The 20,591-nt window shown below is 38.3% G+C and overlaps 1 protein-coding gene across 1 annotated transcript; it reads right to left on the bottom strand.

Annotated features, from left to right (window-relative positions):
- Positions 1-283: 283 nt before the first annotated feature.
- LOC114667429 (gastrula zinc finger protein XlCGF57.1-like) lies at positions 284-16,056 on the bottom strand. The gene is made up of 3 exons (XM_028822742.2): positions 15,904-16,056; positions 12,016-12,491; positions 284-4,059 (listed from the first exon to the last, which is right to left on the bottom strand). The coding sequence occupies exons 2-3, from the start codon at positions 12,452-12,454 to the stop codon at positions 3,122-3,124; spliced, it is 1,377 nt and encodes a 458-aa protein (XP_028678575.1). The 5' UTR covers positions 12,455-12,491; positions 15,904-16,056; the 3' UTR covers positions 284-3,121.
- Positions 16,057-20,591: the final 4,535 nt, after the last annotated feature.

Raw genomic sequence — 20,591 nt, 5'->3', positions numbered from 1 at the left:
AGATTTTTTTTGACATGCAACACCTCAGACAAAGCAGCTTTCATTTAGAAAGTTACAAAAATCTAGAACTGAAGAATGTTAATCCATGGTCACAATACTTCAATCATCTTTATTACTATGTGTGTTTCTTTAAAAGTATTTTGGGATTTTTTTTCCTTCTTAATGCCTAAGCTGTCCTGTGAAGATGTCACGTGGGAAGGAACAACCCTACTTAGCATTAAGAAAGCCACTACTTCTGGCTATCGTCATCCATAATATGTCAAGAAGAGGTCAACACCAGAAAGAGAAATGACAGTCAAGTTTATTGTACCATAGTACAAAGAAATTGTTACTTGTATGTCTCCTAAGAATAGTGACAGTAACACAATACCAACAAAATACACACAAAGCATATGTAGACATAGAATAAGACCTATATACAATTATATATAATATACTGTATACAAGAGCACATGCAGTATTTGTTATGAATGGCTGTTCTGTAATCTTGTGATTTCTGGATGGAAACTGTCCCTGAGTTGACTGGAGTGAGTTTCAGTGGTCCAAAAAGGAGTGAGAACAGCAACGGTGTAGGGCCGCATAAGACTAAGAAGCCTATTTACCTTTCTACGACTACGAGTGTTACATAAGTCCTGAAAAGAAGGCAACTGGTGGCAGTCATATTTTGTGCTGCCTTCACCGCCCTCTGCAGTGCTTAGTCAAACACGGAAAATTTCAAACACTTTGAGAGTTCCTTTATGTACAGTTGGAAAAACCAAAGAACATTATGATGAAAATGGCTCAGGAAAGGCAGACTAAGAGTTACACTTGTCCTCTGTAGCAGAGGCATTAGCCACCACCCTTACAAGTTGTCTCTGGTCTCAGTTGTGATGGGCGGCCACAGCCTCTACCTGGCCAGGACGCCAGCAGAGTGGAAGGACCAGGGGAGAGGGCATTGATGAGGCAATATCTCCCCTGGAACACTAGAGGGCAGCCCTCCTGGGCGGCTGTGGCACCACAGATTCCCACAGGGAATGTCAGGAACTGGACTTTGGTGAAGGCCTGTTGGGTTCCGTGGGGGCCACCAGGGGGAGCTGCAGAGCCCTATAGAGGACCTCCAGCACACCTGGGAGTCATTCCAGGTAATACTGATGAAACACCTGGAACCTGAATAAGAGGAGCCGCCTCACACCATTGAGGGGGCAGAGTCGGGAGGAAGCAGACAAAGCCTGAGGAGGAGTGGAGGCGGATGGACTGGCGGCAAGAAGGGACTGTATATTGCTGTGGTGTTGGTATTTTGTGCATAAAGCTGTAAATAAACACGGGTGTTGAGTTGAACCTGTGTCCTGCCTGTCTGTGTCGGGGGTTAGGGTGGCAGTAATTCCCCTAGTGGCTTACGCAGTCTAAACAAATACTTCAGAGATCAATCAGCAGATGCATCTCAACATCAACTGCTCAGCAGAGACTGTGTGAATCAGGCTTTCTAGGTAGTAATACAACAAAGAAACCACTACTGATTAAAACATAAAAGAAGAAGAAGAGACACCAACAGTGGCCATCAGACTAGTGAAAATATATTCTATATCTATGTCTAAATATGAGACTTTGTTTCCAAATGCCATGTCTTCATGAGATACAGAGTATGTAAACGGAGGACGTTTGCACAAATGGAGAGGAAGTGTGATTTATTTAAAGTTGAAGGCACACTTTACCAACAGAACTACCACAGCACTCTGCAGCGATACACTATCCCATCTGAATCTGCACTTGGTTCATTTGACAGGGTGACCTGAACACACCACCAGGCAGATGTAAAGTCCATCTGTCAAAGAAGTCAAGTGATGGTTCACTTAGCAGCAGATGACCTAAAGCCAATATAGACAGTATGGGATGATTTGGACCAGATAGGCAAAGAAAATCAGCCAATAAGTCATCAGCACATGTGACAATTAGCCCAAGACTGTGGGGAGAAGCATTCTAGATAAACACTTCACAAATAAGGTGAAGACAAAGTCGAGAGTGTAGAAAGTGGTTAACAAGTTAGAAGGTGGATACTCTGAAGAATCTACCAAGAAAACAGAGGATGGATTTGTTTAACATCCTTTAGCTGTGGCATAATTTCAGGGGTGGGAATTCATAATTTTGATGTCTTCACTATTAACGCTAAACACTAGAAAACAGTACAAAAAATAAAGAACCCTTCAATGTGTAGGTGTATCTAAATTCTTAATTGGTACTAAAGATTTCAACAGGAAGATTTACTAAATATCAACACAAACAAACCTTTTAAATCATTCTTACATGAGCCGTGGTCTAAAAACAGAGCATTTCATGGACACTAAAAAACACTGAGAAAGTTCAAGTTAGCTCAACTCCAAATCTTGAAGAAGAAATTGGCAGAACAAAGTCTCATCCCCATGGGAAAGCTGGGCTGCAGGCTCAAAGTGAAGTGTTGCCCATACTACTTACATTATCAAAATTCTGTAAAGATGGACAAAAATCTTTAAAGGCCTTGTTTCAGTGTTCTGCTTACACAGCACTGCCCTTTGTTCATCACCTCCATTCTCAGTTCTTTCTTCTAGCACCATGCCAGTGTATCTTTATCTCAGAATTGTGTACCAAAAATGCACTTCACTGTAGGGTGGAAATCATCTTTAGTTGCTTCCGATCACATCTGGATATTTCTATCCATACATTTTAAAATATGCTAGCTTCTGTTTACTGTCCCCAGATGAAGTGGAGTATGATGCAGTCAAAATTCACCTCTAGTTTTCAAAGGATTTAAACATTTTAGGAATCCCTGAAAACAATCTGAAGACTTAAAGAATGACATTTGTGTGTCTCTGTCTGTAAGTATGCAAGTCTATGGACATAATAACTAAAAAAAAATTGGAGGGAGATCTTGTTTGAAGATGTTGCACCAATGTTACCACAAGCTCTGACTCTACTACAGAGATTGGTGGTTGGCACCATTTTCCCACAACAAATTTGCTTTTTAGGTGTTTAGTTGTTTCTTTTTATTTTTATTTTTACGTTTTTTAAAAAGGTTTACTCATCGAGTAGACTTGGTTTAAAGTTTGTGGAATGAAGCCCATCAGTGAAAGATGCCCCTTTAACACTTGAGAAGTTGGGAGGATTTCTATTACACACAAGTATCATTTGCTCCTTCACTCCTCCGGCCTTTTTTCAGTTTAGTATGAATTTTTGTATGTTTTGTAAGATTGTTTGCTTGCGAGAATCGCTTGCCACATTCGGAACAGCAGTATGGCTTCTCTCCTGTATGAATTCTTGTGTGACATCGAAAATTTGCCCTGTCAGAGAATTTTTTCCCACATTCAGAACAAGAATATGGCTTTTCTCCTGTGTGAAGTCTTGTGTGTCTCAGTAGACTGCTTCTCAAGGAAAAATGTTTGCTACATTCAGAACAACTATATGGTTTTTCTCCAGTGTGGATTATTTTGTGGCTGAGAAGACTATACTTCGTGGTAAATTGTTTGCCACATTCTGAACAACAGTATGGTTTCTCTCCTGTATGAATTCTTGAGTGGCCCCGAAGGTTGTTCATTTGTGAAAATCGTCTTCCACATTCAGAACAGCAGTATGGCTTCTCACCGGTGTGAATTCTTGAATGGCTCTGAAGATGGCTTACTTGTGAAAAGTGTTTGCCACATTCTGAACAGCTATATGGCTTTTCTCCAGTGTGAATTCTTGAATGGCTCTGAAGATGGTTCAGTTGTGAAAACCGTTTGCCACATTCACAACAGCGATATGGCTTGTCTCTCTCTTCTCGACAGCGATCATCTCTGCATTCAGTTTCCTGATTACAACTTTTCGTCAGATCTTGACACAGATACAAAACCACTAAATTTGCACTGCAGAAATGTTGTTGTGTGTTAATAGCATCCATTCCTGTAAGTTTTGCAACAGGCAGGGAACTACACTGCAAAGTATATGTTGTCACATTCTGTGATCCTGGTGTTAATTTCTCCACATGTTCATCATGTTTTATCTGTTGTGGTTTGCACTGAGAAAACATTTGGCTAGGAGAAGACAGGGAGAGGCTGCAAATCTCTTGTGAATCTACAGAAAGACATAAATGGATAATTTTATGTAACAAGAATAATTTTACAAAGGCAGACAATCAAAAAACATTTAGAATGAAACCGCTTGATTTTGTTCTTTTAGACCAAATTGACACCAATCCAGTTCCAGTTTAATGGGAGCAAGTTCACATTTTATCTGCCCTACATTTTGATCTGGTGGTTATTTTATGAAAAAAAGAAAATTTTCTTTTCAAGTCACCCCATTTTTGTCTTTCAGTCACCATGAAAAGTAAATGTTTGTTTAAAAAGGTAAATGTTTGCTGTCCTATAAACACCATGATTCTTATTTGCATGTCTTCCATGCACAGCAGTGCAACAGCAGCAATAGACAATAAATACAACAAAAACAGCCTGCAGTACAACTACTCACCTCCGATACTAGGAGAGCAGCATACACCAGACCAAAGGGGATAATGTAAAAAGAAAATTGTTTATTTTTGTACTGAACTTTAAAAAACATAAATCATTTCTTGAGGCTGTAAATGGTGACATTTTTAGGTCATCCTAGAAACTCTACAGTTGTAGGATTTGTTTTTAACCCCTGAATGTGGACTCACAGACTCATCTCTAATGTGACAGATGAATCAAAACTTACACTTGTTTCATTATTACCTGGAAAGCCCTATTTGACGATTAGTATCCCATTTGTAATTCCCTACACAATTTTAAATTAATTTAGATCAAGGCAATTGTTTGTTAAATGTAAGGCAGGGAATATGTCCACTGAGTTACTATATAAAATCATTAAAAAAAAAACTGTTGGCAGATTCAGAATGGAACAGTACAATGTTTGCAGCATTTCACAATGGACTTTGAAGAACAAAAAGATCAAATTCTGAGTTTTGATGTCCAAAACTCTCAAATATAGTCGACGATTAAAAATAAAGAAGAGAAAGAACCATATAAAAATGCTCAGATTTACAGAAATAAACAAGTTAGTGACTTAAGGGTGGATCCAGCAAAAATAATAGTTCTACTGAAATGGCCCACGTTGAGCTAAGTGAAATAGACTTAAAGTATTAAAATGCTAATTAACTATTAAAAGATAAAACTTTCAATTCAATGGAGGTGACAAAACCGTCTCTAACAAAGAATCAATGAACCTTTTTTTTCTTTTATGCATCACTGAAACCCAAAATGCATTGCTCATCTAACAAGTCTTTTCACATCTGCTCAAGTTTTACATCACTTCACTCATGGACTGCAGTCTTAAATTGAAGTGGGTGACTCAAACATTGGGCTGGGTGCAGCTTCACGTTTGTCTTGACATGACAATGCATTACTGTAGGATTTTCAGCTTGCCATTGAATGTACCTGTCATCTCAAATTGACCTCTGGGAACAGTCCACACATATTTTTGGTTGGATAGATTTATTGTCATGATTGAAATGTTTAGATTTCATTTAAAGGAGCTTTTTTCTTTACAAGTGTAGGATGCTCTGAGTAGTTCAGTTTGATTGACGTCACTCAACGGACATGAAGGTCATGAGGAGACACAACACTTTTTTTATTTTACCTCTCAAAGTATGAATTGTTCTACAGGCATCAAATGCATCTTGACACTCCTGTTCCAGTTATCTGGAGGAGTTGGCTTCTGGAGAAAGACTGGTTTATCTGTGCTTACACATTAATTACAAAAACATCTCCCCACTAAAAGGGCAGAAAAAACAAAGTCTTAAATAAAAAAGAATATAGCAATAACATGAAACTTATTGTTCCAGTATTGAAAATGTACTTTTATTTGTTTAGCAACAATGTCCAGATTTTATGAGGTTAATAAAATATTTCAATGTGAAAACAACACACTATTGAGAGTTGTATATAAAGAGGAGAGACTGAAGTAGAGTTTGCCATCTTCTTCTACAAGTGGAGAAACCCTGCCCAAGAGGCTGCACCAGACAAACCCTTAAAGGACTTCAAACTGTTTTTTTGTGGACATTTCTTGAATAAGGAGACCACAAAATTGTCTACATAGCATTAAAATAACATCACCTACTACCATGTTACCTTTCTCAGTTAATCTATACAGAACAGTGGATGGCAGCAATGACAATCTCCTGTTTCACCTCAGTATAAACAATCTCACAGTACTACGTATAGGTCTTGGCCCATTGGCATGTTGTTATTCCTCCCAGCCTATGTAGAACATTAGGCTGTAATGGCTTGTCATCACTGTTTAATCTTACAATTGTACAAAAATAAATCCAGAAAAGATAAGAATGCTAAAATATTTGGCCCTTTCATGTCACTAAATATATACTGCTCAAAAAAAATAAAGGAACACTTGCGTCAAATCAATGAAACTTCTGGGCTATTGATCTGGTCAGTTAAGCATCAGAGGGGGTTGTTAATCAGTTTCAGCTGCTTTAGTGTTAATGAAGGGCACTAGAGGGGCAACAATGAGATGACGCCCAAAACAGGAATGGTTTAACAGGTAGAGGCCACTGACATTTTTCCCTCTTCATCTGATTTGTCACTAGTTTTGCATTTGGCTACGGTCAGTGTCACTACTGGTAGCATGAGGAAGCGATACCTGGACCCTAAAGAGTTTGCACAGGTAGTCCAACTTCTCCAGGATGGCACATCAATACGTGCCATTGCCAGAAGGTTTGCTGTGTCTCCCAACACAGTATCAAGGGCATAGAGGAGATTCCAGGAGACAGGCAGTTACTCTAGGAGAGCTGGACAGGGCCCCTCGTAGAAGGTCCTTAACCCATCAGCAGGACTGACCGGTATCTGCTCATTTGGGCAAGGAGGAACAGCACTGCACAGCCCTACAAAATCACTTCTAGCAGGCCACTGGTGTGAATGTCTCTGACCAAACAATCAGAAACAGACTTCATGAGGGTGGCCTCAGGGCCCAACGTCCTCTAGTGTGCTCTGTGCTCACTGCCCGGCACCGTGGAGCTCAATTGGAATTTGTCAAAGAATACCAGAATTGGCAGGTCCACCACTGGCGGGAGCCCTGTGCTTTTCACAAATGAGAGCAGGTTCACCCTGAGCACATGTGACAGACGTGAAAGAGTCTGGAGAAGCCGTGGAGAACGTTATGTTGCCTGTAACATCATTCAGCATGACTGGTTTGGTGGTGGGTCAGTGATGGTCTGAGGATGCATATCCATGGAGGGACGCACAGACCTCTACAGGTTACACAATGGCACCTTGACTGCCATTAGGTATTGGGATGAAATCCTTAGACCAATTGTCAGACTCTATGCTGGTGCAGTGGGTCCTGGGTTCCTCTTGTTGCAAAACAATGCCCGACCTCATGTGGTGAGGGTATGCAGGCAGTTCCTGGAGGATGAAGGAATGGATACCACTGACTGGCCTCCATGCTCACCTGACCTAAATCCAAAAGAACACCTCAGGGACATTACATTTGGGTGCATCCGACGCCACCAGGTTGCACCTCAGACTGTCCAGGACTCAGTGATGCTCTGGTCCAGATAAGGTGAAGAGAGAGGTGGCGAAGGCTAAAGAAAAGGTGTATGATGAGTTGTATGAGATGTTTGGATACTAAAAAGGGAGAAAAGGACCTGCACCTATTGGCTACACAGAGGGACCAAACTGGGAAAGATGTGAAGCAGGTTAGGGTGATAAAGTATAAAGATGGAAACAAGCAAGGAGGGTGTGTTGAGGAGATGGAAAGAGCACTTTGAGAAGAGAATGAGAGAGAGAAGGTTGGATGATGTGCAGATAGTGAATCAGGAAGTCCAATGGATTAGCAAGGAGGAAGTAAAGACAGCTATGAAGAGGATGAAGAATGCAAAGGCTGTTGGTCCAGATTACATACCTGTGGAAGCATGGATGTGTTTAGGAGAGATGGCAGTGGAGCTTTTAACCAGATTGTTTAGTTAAATCTTGGAAAGTGAGAGGATGCCTGAGGAGTGGAGAAGTGTACTAGTGCCGATATTTAAGAATAAGGGGGACATGCAGAACTGAAGTAACTACTGGGGGATAAACTTGATGAGCCACAGTATGAAGTTATGGGAAAGAGTAGTGGAAGCTAGGATAAGAAGTGAGGTGATGATTAGTGAGCAGCAGTATGGTTTCATGCCAGGAAAGAGCACCACAGATGCGATGTTTGCTCGGAGGTTGTTGATGAAGAAGTATAGAGAAGGCCAGAAGGAGCTGCATTGTGTCTGTGAGGAAATGGAGAAAGCATATGACAGGATGCCTCGAGAGGAGTTGTGGTATTGTATGAGGAAGTTGGGAGTGGCAGAGAACTATGCAAGAGTTGTACAAAATATCTATAAGGGAAGTGTGACAGTGGTGAGGTCTGCTGTAGGAGTGATGGATGCATTCAATGGTGAGGTGGGATTACATCAGGGAACAGCTCTTATTTGCAATGGTGATGGACAGGTTGACAGACGAGATTAGACAGGAGTCCCTGTGTACTATGATGTTTGCTGATGACATTGTGATCTGTAGTGATAGTAGGGAGCAGGTTGAGTAGACCCTGTACAGGTGGAGATATGCTCTAGAGAGAAAAGGAATAAAGATCAGTAGGAACAAGACAAAATACATGTGTGTAAATGAGAGGGAGGTCAAAGGAATGGTGAGAATGGAGGGAGCAGAGTTGGCAAAGGTGGGCGAGTTTAAATACTTGGGATCAACAGTACAGAGTAACTGAGTTTGTGGAAAAGAGGTGAAAAAGAGAGTGCAGGCAGGGTGGAATGGGTGGAGAAGAGTATCACGAGTAATTTGTGACAGATGGATATCAGCAAGAGTGAAAGGGAAGGTCTACAGGATGGTAGTGAGACCAGCTATGTTATATGGGTTGGAGAAAGTGGCACTGACCAGAAAGCAGGAGACAGAGCTGGAGGTAGCAGAGTTAAAGATGTTAAGATTTGCATTGGGTGTGACGAGGATGGACAGGATTAGAATCAAGTACGTTAGAGGGTCAGCTCAGGTTGGATGGTTGGGAGACAAATTCAGAAAGCAAGATTGCATTGGTTTGGACATGTGCAGAGGAGAGATGCTGGGTATGTTAGGAAAAACATGCTAAAGATAGAGCTGCCAGGCAAGAGGAAAAGAGGAAGGCCTATGAGGTTTATGGATGTGGTGAGAGAGGACATGCAGGTGATGGGGGTGACAGAGCAAGATGCATAGGACAGGGAGATATGGAAATAGATGATCCGCTGTTGCAACCCCTAACGGGAGCAGCCGAAATAAGAAGAATTGTCATTGTTTATGTTAATATTGTTGTTTATTTTTATTATTTGCTTAATGATGTATTTTACTGAAGGTCAGTTTTGTTAATTTTATAGTTTGTGGAGTACGGCTGGGGCACCTCTCTACTGGAAGGAATGGGAAGATAGCTTACCTAGGACATCATCTCCCCGAAACACTGCCGGGCAGCTCCCCTGGCTTGCAATGGGGCCACGGGTTTGGAGCATGGAAGCTCAACCCTGCTGGGGCCCATGGCCCCCACTAGGGGGCACCTGGGCAGTTGCTGAGCCCTTGGTTTCAGCACTTCCACCACACCTGGAAATTCTGCCAGAAGAAGGTCATCAAGCACCTGTAGCACTTCTGGGTGCCATATAAAAGGAGCCAGCGGCAACTGCTCCAAGAGCCAGAGTCAGGTGGAAGAGGATGAAGCTTGCTAGGAGGGATGGAGGCAAAGAGAGAGAAACAAAAGAAGGAAAAAGAAAGAAGGGAATTGTGCTTTTGTGCTGTGCTGGAACTGTGCTTACTGACTCTTGCTTACTCTTTGAGCTTTCTTTTATTTTCAAAAATTGCTCTGTATAATAAATGTTTTATTTATAAAGATTCCTCTTTGTCTTTTTAGTCTCCTAGCAAAGTGTTTATGGTCATCCCTTTTTCAGTTGGGTATTTGGAATATATTTTAACTTTGACCTTTGTATGCACTCCTTTCTGGGCAGACCGGTGGAAATTCTGGCCTGTTTTCCTTACCATTTTGGTGCACTCATACCACTCTCGCCATTTAGAGTGAGTGAGTCACTACATCTTAGGCCTCAACTTAATTTAGTAACTTTAATCAGACATGAAGTGTTGGTCTACATTGTTCAATTTTGATGAGTTTGGGGATGTTATGTATAAAAGTTCTTGTGCCCATCATTTCAAGTACTGTATGTTCAAAATGGAGATGATGAGATTATACAATATTTAACTCTTCTTTATTATTAACTATAGTGTATATTATATAAAATAAAATCTTGAGACAAGAGAAGATTATTGCCAAGAGATTTTTTCAAGTTGGTCTCAACCATGTCCGGTTGGCGGCCAATGGCTACGGTCCTCTCACCTCTCATTTGTGTGAATGCTTTTGTCAGACAGAAACAAAAAGGAGTGTGTCATCCAAGAAAAATTAATTGCAAAAATGATGCTTGATTAAATATTGTATCACCAAAAGATATCGAATGGTTTTATTTAAAACTGTTGTTACGTGAATCAAACAGAGCAACTTCATATAAAGATGTTCTAACTATAGATGGAACTACGTATGGTACTTTTCAAGAAGTGGCACAAGCAGCTGGATTATGTAAATCGGACGACTATACGTTCGAAATGATGCCTGATGCCGCTTCTCTAATGACTTTAAAATTCAAAATCTCCCAATGAAAGACGACTTATTATGTCCAAATCTTATTCAAGAATTTTATCCCGAAGGGTTATCAACAGAAGAAATGAGGACATGGGAAATCCTAGCAGTGAGAAAGGATGAAACCAAACGAAATAACGCAAAAATTGTCAATCGGTTACAGGGCAAATTGATTAAATGCGTATCAATAGACTATGCTGAAGCAGTTGGTGGTGATAGTGCGGAAGATGAAAACATCAACTTACAATATCCCGTAGAATATCTACAAGAGTTAACACTGTCCAGTCTTCGACTTGCTAAATTACTGTTGGAAGAAGGATGTATCGTAATGTTATTGCGTAATTTATGTATGAGTGATGGGCTATGCAATGGGACAAGATTATTCATATTGAAAACTGGTCGAACAATTCTAACATGTAAAATTTTAACAGGCGACAAAAAAGGTAATGTAGTACATATTCCACGGATAACATTAGACACCAAAGGAGATCTTGATATGCCATTCGTATTAAAACGTTTACAATTTCCCGTTTAGAATAGCTTTTTCAAAAACAATTAACAAATCACAGGGACAAATACTCTAAAAAGTCAGCTTATTTATTAGAGAGAAAGAAACAAAATTCACTCACAAGCAGTTATCATGTTGCGTTGTCATGATGCAAGTCCAAACACAGAATCAAAATTTAAATGCGATATTGAAGAAAAGTTAATTCCAAATATGTTTTTTTACTGAAGTTTTACACTAAAACTGTAAGTTTAAAAAGTATTTGTATGTTAATTTCAAAGCCAAACAGAACAAAAACATAAATCAACAAATACCTCTAACGCAACATGAAACAATTTTCTTTCAATTTATTATGTTTTACTATGGTTAAGAGAAACAAAGGGCTAGAATGTTCCAGAAAGACTTAGCTTTGACAATAATGAATGCAGATAGCCTTGGAACTGTATTGTATAAACCTGAGCCTAACCTAACATTTCTAGAATTACCCTGGTTGTAGTTATGTTATTCTCCACTGCTGCTCAAAATAAAATCCTGGCTGTGCAACATGCAGAACAGAAAAGTGAAGCCATAGATTCTCCCCAAGAATGCTGACAATTTAAACAAATCAAAATGAATAAGCTAAAACTGTCACAAATGTTTATAGTTTATTAATAATAATAATAATAATAATAATAATAATTCATTACATTTATATAGCACTTTTCTCAGTACTCAAAGCGCTATCCACACATAATAAGAATAATAGTAATCTGCTTAATAAAGAAAAAGAACAAAAAAAAAAAACAGTTTATCCACTTTTCACCATAAACACTACATTTCAAACACCACTAACCCAAAAACTGACATTTTTATTTTACACTTACTTTCTCCGTACTGATTTGCAGGTGTTGGTTGACTTTCCGGTGATATCCTTGACATTTCTTCATCATTTTTTATGTTAGATAAAGATTCACACTTCACATTAACAGAAGGCTCCAAAGATGAGCTCTGAGAAGAGGCTGCTCCCTTTACCTCTCCATCTTGATTCCCATACTGAATGACAATTGCAGAGTGAAGGTCCTCTTCCTTGACATTGTCTTTACTTTTATGTTTCTGTATGTCCATATCAACAGACTTCTCCTCAGGCTCTTCTTTAATGACTACTGACATTAATTCAGAGTCGTCATCCTCATCCTTAACACATGGACTCTCCTTTTTAATGTAGACAGATACCCAGCCACAGTCTTCCTCCTTCTTAATATCTGCTGTCCTTTCCTCCATGGTATTCATGTCAGCTTGACTTACCTTCTCTGTTCCAGCCATTTGTGTGTTACAGAAAATAGCTGGTTTGTCCTCCTGCCTGCAAGGGAACAAAAAAAATAATAATTAGCGACATAGTAACATGTGAAAACATTTTAACTTCCTAAACTCTGCCCCCATTCATTGTCCTCATTAGTGTGCATAACAATCATTCACTTTCTTTCTGTCAGAGTTGAAGAGGACACTCTTGCTGTTAAAATGGAGTATTGCATGCCCTTGTAAGATTTTACAATATTTTTTTCTTCATGTGCTCAAAAAAAGCATACAAATTATTAGGTTACCCTTCCCTGTAACACTGCCCATAACTGCATTCTCAAAGGTCCTGCAGGCTTTAACCACCCAATAGGATCTGTTGAAAGTCATTTCTTGATTGTAGGTCAACACATCTCACCTATTTGATGCCCCTGTTTCTAAGTTAAAATGATGAACGGGTCTTCTTCCAATTAACTCTCTCAGTTGATTGGATTCCACCCTTTCAAACAAGTGTATCATGTGCCTTAATACTAATCAAAAGATACTGCAACAGAAGCTGACTGTCCCTCATTTAGCAGAATACTAAGGAGTGTGACAGAGGAAGAAGCATCTACTAGACACAATGTTTGCAGAACAATAGCCTGAAAAGTATTATTGATTATTATTTTGGAGTACAGTGACAGCAGAAGAGGTGAATCTGATACTGGGTCATTCAATTCCAGGGCTAAGGATGTCCTCGATAATGTACTAGATATGCAGTTAGACTGGCATTTTTCTCACCGTGATCTGACAGCCATGATATATTTCTTTTTAACATAGTACAGTCGTCTCTTCCTCCACCCCATTTGGTTTTCTCTAAGAAAATAATAACAAAAGACAGCATTTGCTTTTTTGTATGGTATGAGTGGGTTTTTGTTTCTCCTTTTTTTATTGTGACAACAAGGGGGATTGGGGAAATGGGGGTACATGATTTGTTTTCAGTATATGCAAGTTATTTGGTTTTCTCATTGTTTGAGAGAGGCAAGGTTCTGTTTTGCTTGCAAGTAATTAGCTTTTCAAAGTGGCATAAATCTGGATTTTTTGGTGTAAATTTTGCTTTGTATTGTTTTTTTATAATCATATATATTTCATAACTATTTTTAATTTGGACTTTGCAGAGCCAAAATATGCTTATAACTTTTTTTTGCTGTTCTTGATCAAGTCTAGTGTGAATTGTTTTCTTTTTCCAGGACATTACTTTAAGTCTTCCTGAACTTTTCTAATCACATGGGAAATTATAAATCATACTCAACATGTGGTTTATATTTTATAAAAATACATTTTTGTAAAGACCTTTTTGAATATACAATAGCCAGCATTTGTGTGTTCTAATTTGGGTCCTTCACCAGATGTATATTTTCTAAAGGAACAGGGTCATGTCTTCACCTAGATGTACAGCATCTTCAGGTTATGGTGATTTATTTGAAAAGCAGTAAATGCCATGATTTTTTTAAACTAATAAAACCCTATAAATAGTACATAAGGTATCCAATAACTTTTTTTAAGTTGTTCCTAATCATATGGACATGTACTGTATGTTGCATTTGTGGTGTTTGGAAGATTATTCCAGTAGGTATGGTAGTAAGAAGAACATTGCTGACAAAAAGTCTGAATTTTGCAACTTTGTTGTGGTGTGATTTTATGCTCCCAACATAATTCCTTCATCAGATAAGTACAGAATATTCTAAAAGAACAATGCATTGTCTTCACTTAGATGCATAAAATATGTGCTTTCAACATGCATAATATGGATCATGACAAGACAAGTTCATGATTTGTGATTTATTTGAAAACAGTAAAAGGCAAAAAGAATCCTGTTTTTTTATATCACTTAAAAAGACAAAAATATTGCATGTTAGTTATTTACATTTGGTAAAAACAAGACACAATTTTGCAATGTATTGTTCTGTAATTTATGTACAGAGCATACAGTAAAACCTCACTATCTGCTGATTCTGTTTCCACTGATTCGCTTATTCGCTACTGTATCCCACTCCATGATACCTGCAGTCTAACTCTGCCTGTTCCCGTCCATGTATAAAATTAAAACATAAATCATGAAGTAAATATACACTGTTTCACAAAATTAATGTAGAATCAATCTAAAGGAATTAAAAAAATAACACTGCTCTACCTACACCTTTGCTCCTGGCACGCTAAAAAAAGATCTCCGTAGCTGCTGTCTCGCTTAAAAACTGACACCTTGCATTACTTGGATGCTTATGTTGCGTTCTTTGCATAAATTACTGCACTCTAGAATAATAGGTAGGGATAATCATTACACTTCTGTTTCGTAGAATTTTGTCATTATATTAGGGCAGTCAGAACTGTAACCTACCTGGCACACCGGCGTGTTAAATACAGAAGTATTACAGACTTACTTTGGTTTTAGCGACACTCAAAGATAATTTATTTAGCACTTATGTGTTATATGACATTGAATTGATCTTTTTACAGAAACATGAAACAAAAAAAAGAGAGAAAGCGTATTTTAACCTTCCCAACCATTGCACAAAGGACTGTCATAAGCCCAACCCAATCACCCCCCAATATCAGGATGTGTAAATCAAGAAAATGAACGCCATTGCTACGTACTGACATGTGGCGTATCGCTCTGAATGGCGTAATACAAAATTTTAAACCTTTAAATGAAAATTTTCTTTCATAACATTTTTAAAGGATTAAATATAAATACGGTACTGAGTGTGTATTAAATTATTTAGGTGCACAATTAACTTATTTGTATTATTCTTTCATAATGTTAAAGTGACACGAAAATACCTCTCTGACCAAAGTACTGCCTGAGGCGCCAGCTTTGGATGCGTTAAACAGGCCACATTAATCGCATGGAGTTTCATTATTCAGAGTTCATGGCCACAACAGTGAGATGTTTATAGGTAACTGTAAATAGTTCCTGTTTAATTTTCTTCTTTGTTGTTTTATATTTGTGTGTGTGTTTTTTTTTTTTAATCAATGCACTGTTAAAAGAAAACTGTTCTTGCAATCACTTCTTTGTCTTGCTATATCTTCCTTCCAAACCTGTTACGAGGAGGTCGCTGCAATATATATAACGCATAATATAGATATAACACTTCTAAATACATATTGTATGCAACGGTGCATATTATACTCAAGTGTTCTAAGGAGACATGTCAGAAAGAATGTAATTGTACTGAGTACACCTAATAATACACTTGACTTTGTAATTAATTAATCGCACCGGATAAAGCGCGTTGTAAACGTGCTTTCTGAGAAAGGCGCTAGATAACATTTAGAAATAATGCTGAGATATGTGGATTCAAAGCTTTCTGCGTGTAGAAACATAACGTAGAAATAAAAGACATTTGTAGTAGCTGCAAATCCACGACTAAATTTAGCCTTATCTGATCGGAGGGTATGAAAAACCAAAAAGTCATAAACGCAACACGGAATTTACTTACCCTTCTTTTTGTTACTGATGTACTTCTCTTTAAAATCATTCACACTCCTCACTCAGTAAACTTAAACAACACCATGCATTGTCATTCCGGTCCAAATCAGGGTAGTGACAGGCAAGCAAGACCTTCCACCGTCGCTCTGAATGACGTCACACATTTTTTGACAAGGCGCTGTGCGCGCTCCTTGTCTGCTTGATATCATTTATGGGCGCGAGCGCGTTCCGAGTTTGCGCACTAGAGAGTTTGGAAGTTAATGTTGAATCCTCTGTAATTAAAGACCAGAAAATCATTTAAATCAATTAGGCCTAGTATAGTAGATCAACCGAAAATGAATACTGTTTATTTGATCTGAAATAAAACTACTGCAAGATGATCTTAAACATACATTGAAATTATTCATTGAAACTATTCTGTTTGTCTTCTCGGTACTCAAATGTGGCACTTCGTGCCACGGCCCACCAGCCAAGTTGTTTTTAGCCTGCCTAAGGTAAAGTCATCCCTTGCGGCACTTATTGTGTGATTTTGGGCTACACAAAAATAAATTGTATTGTATTGTATTATTGCTGAAAAATTAAGAAAACGATATCTTACGTCAATCAAAGGATATAAACAAATTGTCAAATCAACAGTGCCAAAGCTACCAGTACCTGGTTTAAGGACCATGGTATCCCTGTTTTTGATTGGCCAGCAAACTCACCTGACCTTAACTCCATAGAAAATCTATCGGGTATTGTGAAGAGGAAGATGCAATACGCCAGACCCAACAATTCAGAAGAGCTGAAGGCCACTATCAGAGCAACATGGGCTCTCATAACACCTGAGCAGTGCCACAGAGTGATCGACTCCATGCCACGCCGCATTGCTGCAGTAATCCAGGCCAAAGGAGCCCCAACTAAATATTGAGTGCTGTAAGCATTATTGAAGTGCTTTGTGCACTATGTGTGCTGTAAAAGAAGCAGGAAAACAAACGTGTGCTTTTGGACTTTTGTGTGCCCTGTGTCTGTCAGTGATCTGGGCTGATCTTCCACAATATACGTAATGCAATTCTCTCAGATTCACTTAATCAAGTTCAATTTCACTTGGAGATAAAGCCAAGACAGCAAACAGCCATTGACAGTGTACCAGTTCAATGTTAGCCCCACTCATGTGCCCACCTACATTCACAATGGCAATGTGGGAAGAAAACTGGAGTACCTGCAAGAAAAGCTAAGCAAACAGGGAGAATGTGCAAACTCCGCAAAGACAATGCCTGTGTTATAAACATGAAACTTCCCAAGAACAAAGTTCCAAAAATACCCACTAGAGGAAAAAAACATCAAAACCTAACTTGTAATAAGAACAAAAACACAGAATCTTTATAAATAAGATGATTTATTTTTGCAAAAAAAAGAATATTCTGAACAAATGTAAGCCCTACGAAGCGCAAAAGGGAAAAATAAGAATTGTCCAAAATCACAAGACGATCCAGGCGAACAATCCAATTTCAAGAGGCAAAGTCATAAAACAGAACGTAGGTTCAAAATATCCAGTATGTCCAAAATCACAAAAAAATCACAGTAATAACTTGACAAATTCCAAGCACATTTGAAATTAACTACAATGAACTGTGGGTAGCTCCTGCCTTTGTACAGCCTCCATTCTCTTGGGGACAGCCATGTTGTCTGCTGTAGCCTGTGTGAGTGAGTGAGTCACTACAAAGAGTACTACAGGAGGGGTGGGCTGTGCAGGCACCACTCATAGTCACTGCTTAAAGAAGTTTGGTATTTTTAAAGTTATTTCTTCACAAACATGATGTATATGAATTTGCCATAGATAGATAGATAGATAGATAGATAGATAGATAGATAGATAGATAGATAGATAGATAGATAGATAGATAGATAGATAGATAGATAGATAGATAGATAGATAGCTTTATTTGTCCTCATTGGGGAATTTGGCTTTTTACAGAAGCTCTTTAAATACATAAATAGATAAGATTAAATATATAAACACACACAAACTCACAAAATGATTTGAACACACACCAGAATGACTCAAAAGAAAATATAAAAATGGAGCTTCATGGAGCTGGAGCAGCATTATTTCCCATTGTATTTATTGTCTTAACCAGTTGTGGTTTTCTAGCTTTTTAACTTTTTTTTGTTGGTTGAATACTTTCTGTAGCTGTTGAGTCATTACAGTATATTAGGTAAGCCTGAAATAACAGCTAACTGAATGTCTGAGGGTTACGTTGATTTTCAAGTGCTGATGTTAAACCCATGACTGAGGTCATTAAGGAGAGTTTTTTGTGAGTTGAATGCTATATACTGTAATTGCCATGGAGGAAGGCCAGATAGCCTGCCCAGGAGATGAAAATGTATGGACCAAGCCGGCATGTGTGCTGGAAGTAGTTTGTTCTCCCACTCAGCAGGTGGCAGTGTTCCTCAGAGCTGAGTCCAATCAGGATGCCCTTAAGGCATGCTGGGAATTGGAGTTTAGAAATGCAGGCCTACCTGGGATCATTGGGTGTCACCAGAGGATGTTGTTGTGGTGGTTGGGGAGGATGCGCCTTTCACAGTACGTGCATCAGACGACCTGTGCATGATACTGGAAACAGTTCCTGGGTTTAATTCAAAAGAAGCCGACGGCCTTACTTTAAGGAGTAGGAGGTGGGAGGTGGCGGATGACACTCACTTGGAGGAAGGAAGGAAGGAAGGAAGGAGGGAGGGAAAAAATTGATTATTTATTGTATTTGAGATTGATCTTTTGTGTTATAATTATTGGAAATGTGTTGTTGACAAATAAATTTGTTTATTTGAACCTGGAATCATGTTGGGCGATACTGTGATTGAGAATTGGGGGTCTGTGGCCCTCTGTTGTGTTTACAATACAAAAAACAGTGATGATAACAAGTCTAACAGGAATATTCCTCTTATTTTTACATTTAGGATTGTGATCTGAACTTTGTCACGGTGAAGCCGCATGGTTGTCTGCCAGTGGAATAGGGCAAGTCAAATAAAATTTGTAATAGTGGGGAGGATTTTATAAACTTTCAAACATCCGAGGATCTAGATAAATAGTATACCATCAAAACTGATAATCTATATTAATATCAACAATAATCAAAATATGAATATCATGTGGAAAAACAAGTAGAAGAAATCAATACATATAAACAAAGAAAAAAGAAAAATATATACTACAAAAAAGACAAGACCAAAAGCTGTACATGCACATAAACACAAAATACTGGCAACACATACAAAAGAAACTGAAACACAGGGATGTGTAAAGTACTAAAAAATAATTGGTTACATAGATCAACAAATCAAAAAAGGATAAACAATAATTATACAAGTAAAACAATATGTAGTTTGATCTAAAGTACTAAGTAGATAAAATCAAATAAATAAAATAGCAATCTTCATTTGTAGCTATTTCCATTTTTTGGAAATATATAAGGGGAAAAAAATGAAGAAATGAAAAGTTTGAAAAACTAATGAGAAAATAAAAACCAAGTCCATGTTTGTCTTCATGCTGGAGTACAATGTGGCGTGTGACACATACAGTATACGGTCAGCTGCTGCTTTTTGTGTTTTCCTTCAGACAGTTTTACCAGAGTCACTGGACTTCAAAAGATTAAAAAGGCCATGCAAGCAGTTCTCTAAGATAATAAAGTTAGAACATCAATATGCACGACATTTTGGAAAAAGGAAAACTGAAGTTGTATGGGATTCCTGTCATAACCAGCTCTATACCTGTTTTATTTTATTTTTATAAATAGTTGATTCATGTCACATTTCTTGCAGCAGTCTTTATTCTTGCAGCTTTACTTTATTTACCCAGTCTGGCTGGTCTTTTGTGCTATTTGGCCATCTTTTATTTCTACCTTCTGATCTGCTTCCATTATGTTATTTGATTCATGTGATTGTAAATTCTACTGGTTTCTAATGCTTTGAAGAGCTTATAAAGCATTTGGGGAAGCTGGGAGAAAATATGGTAATTATTTAATATATTAAACAACTGAATAGTGATACTTGTGCGGTGGCCTTTTTTTTCTTTTTGATTTTTTACTCACTTCCGCTTGCACTATAAAGTTTTCATCCTGCCTGCAGTACCAAAATGACGTCTCCCTTCCTGAAGTATTAAGGCAGGTTGTAGAAGATTCACAGAATTTCAGCTGGGATAAGTAAATGTCAGACCAGTGCTGTGAAAGTTCAGTAAAATACTTTGTAAGAAAAGGTTAAAAAAATCCTGACAAAAACATATAATAAATAAATATTTGTATTAAGTTACCTATTATGTTTGTGTTTATTGGAAATATCAGCTTAGTTTGTTCTTTTACAGTACTGCACTGTCAGTTTACTGCAGCGGTTCTCAAACTGTGCGGCGTAACAAAAGTAACAAAAAGGGGGGGGCGAATGTTGCCATATGTGGCGTAATTTCGCTAATCATAGGGAAATTTTAAACTTGTGGCAGTGTATCGGCAGCAAAAAATATAGGAATAAATTTTATTAGGGTTTCAAAAAAAAGTTAGGGGGCGCAATTAAAATTGTTATGAAAACTCGGGTCACAAATACTTAAAGGGTGAGAAACACTGGTTTACTGCATGCAAATATTTGAACTTATCAGAGCAATGAAACTGCAGCCGATTTCTTCACATATTAACAGCCATTTACAGTTACTGCCATTTGACTGATTTTACTTTT

The sequence above is a fragment of the Erpetoichthys calabaricus genome, chromosome 1 (genome assembly GCF_900747795.2).
Source record: "Erpetoichthys calabaricus chromosome 1, fErpCal1.3, whole genome shotgun sequence".
NCBI lineage: Eukaryota > Metazoa > Chordata > Cladistia > Polypteriformes > Polypteridae > Erpetoichthys > Erpetoichthys calabaricus.
The sequence above is the reverse complement of the archived record's forward strand: the minus strand, read 5'-3'. Positions and strand labels throughout refer to the sequence as shown.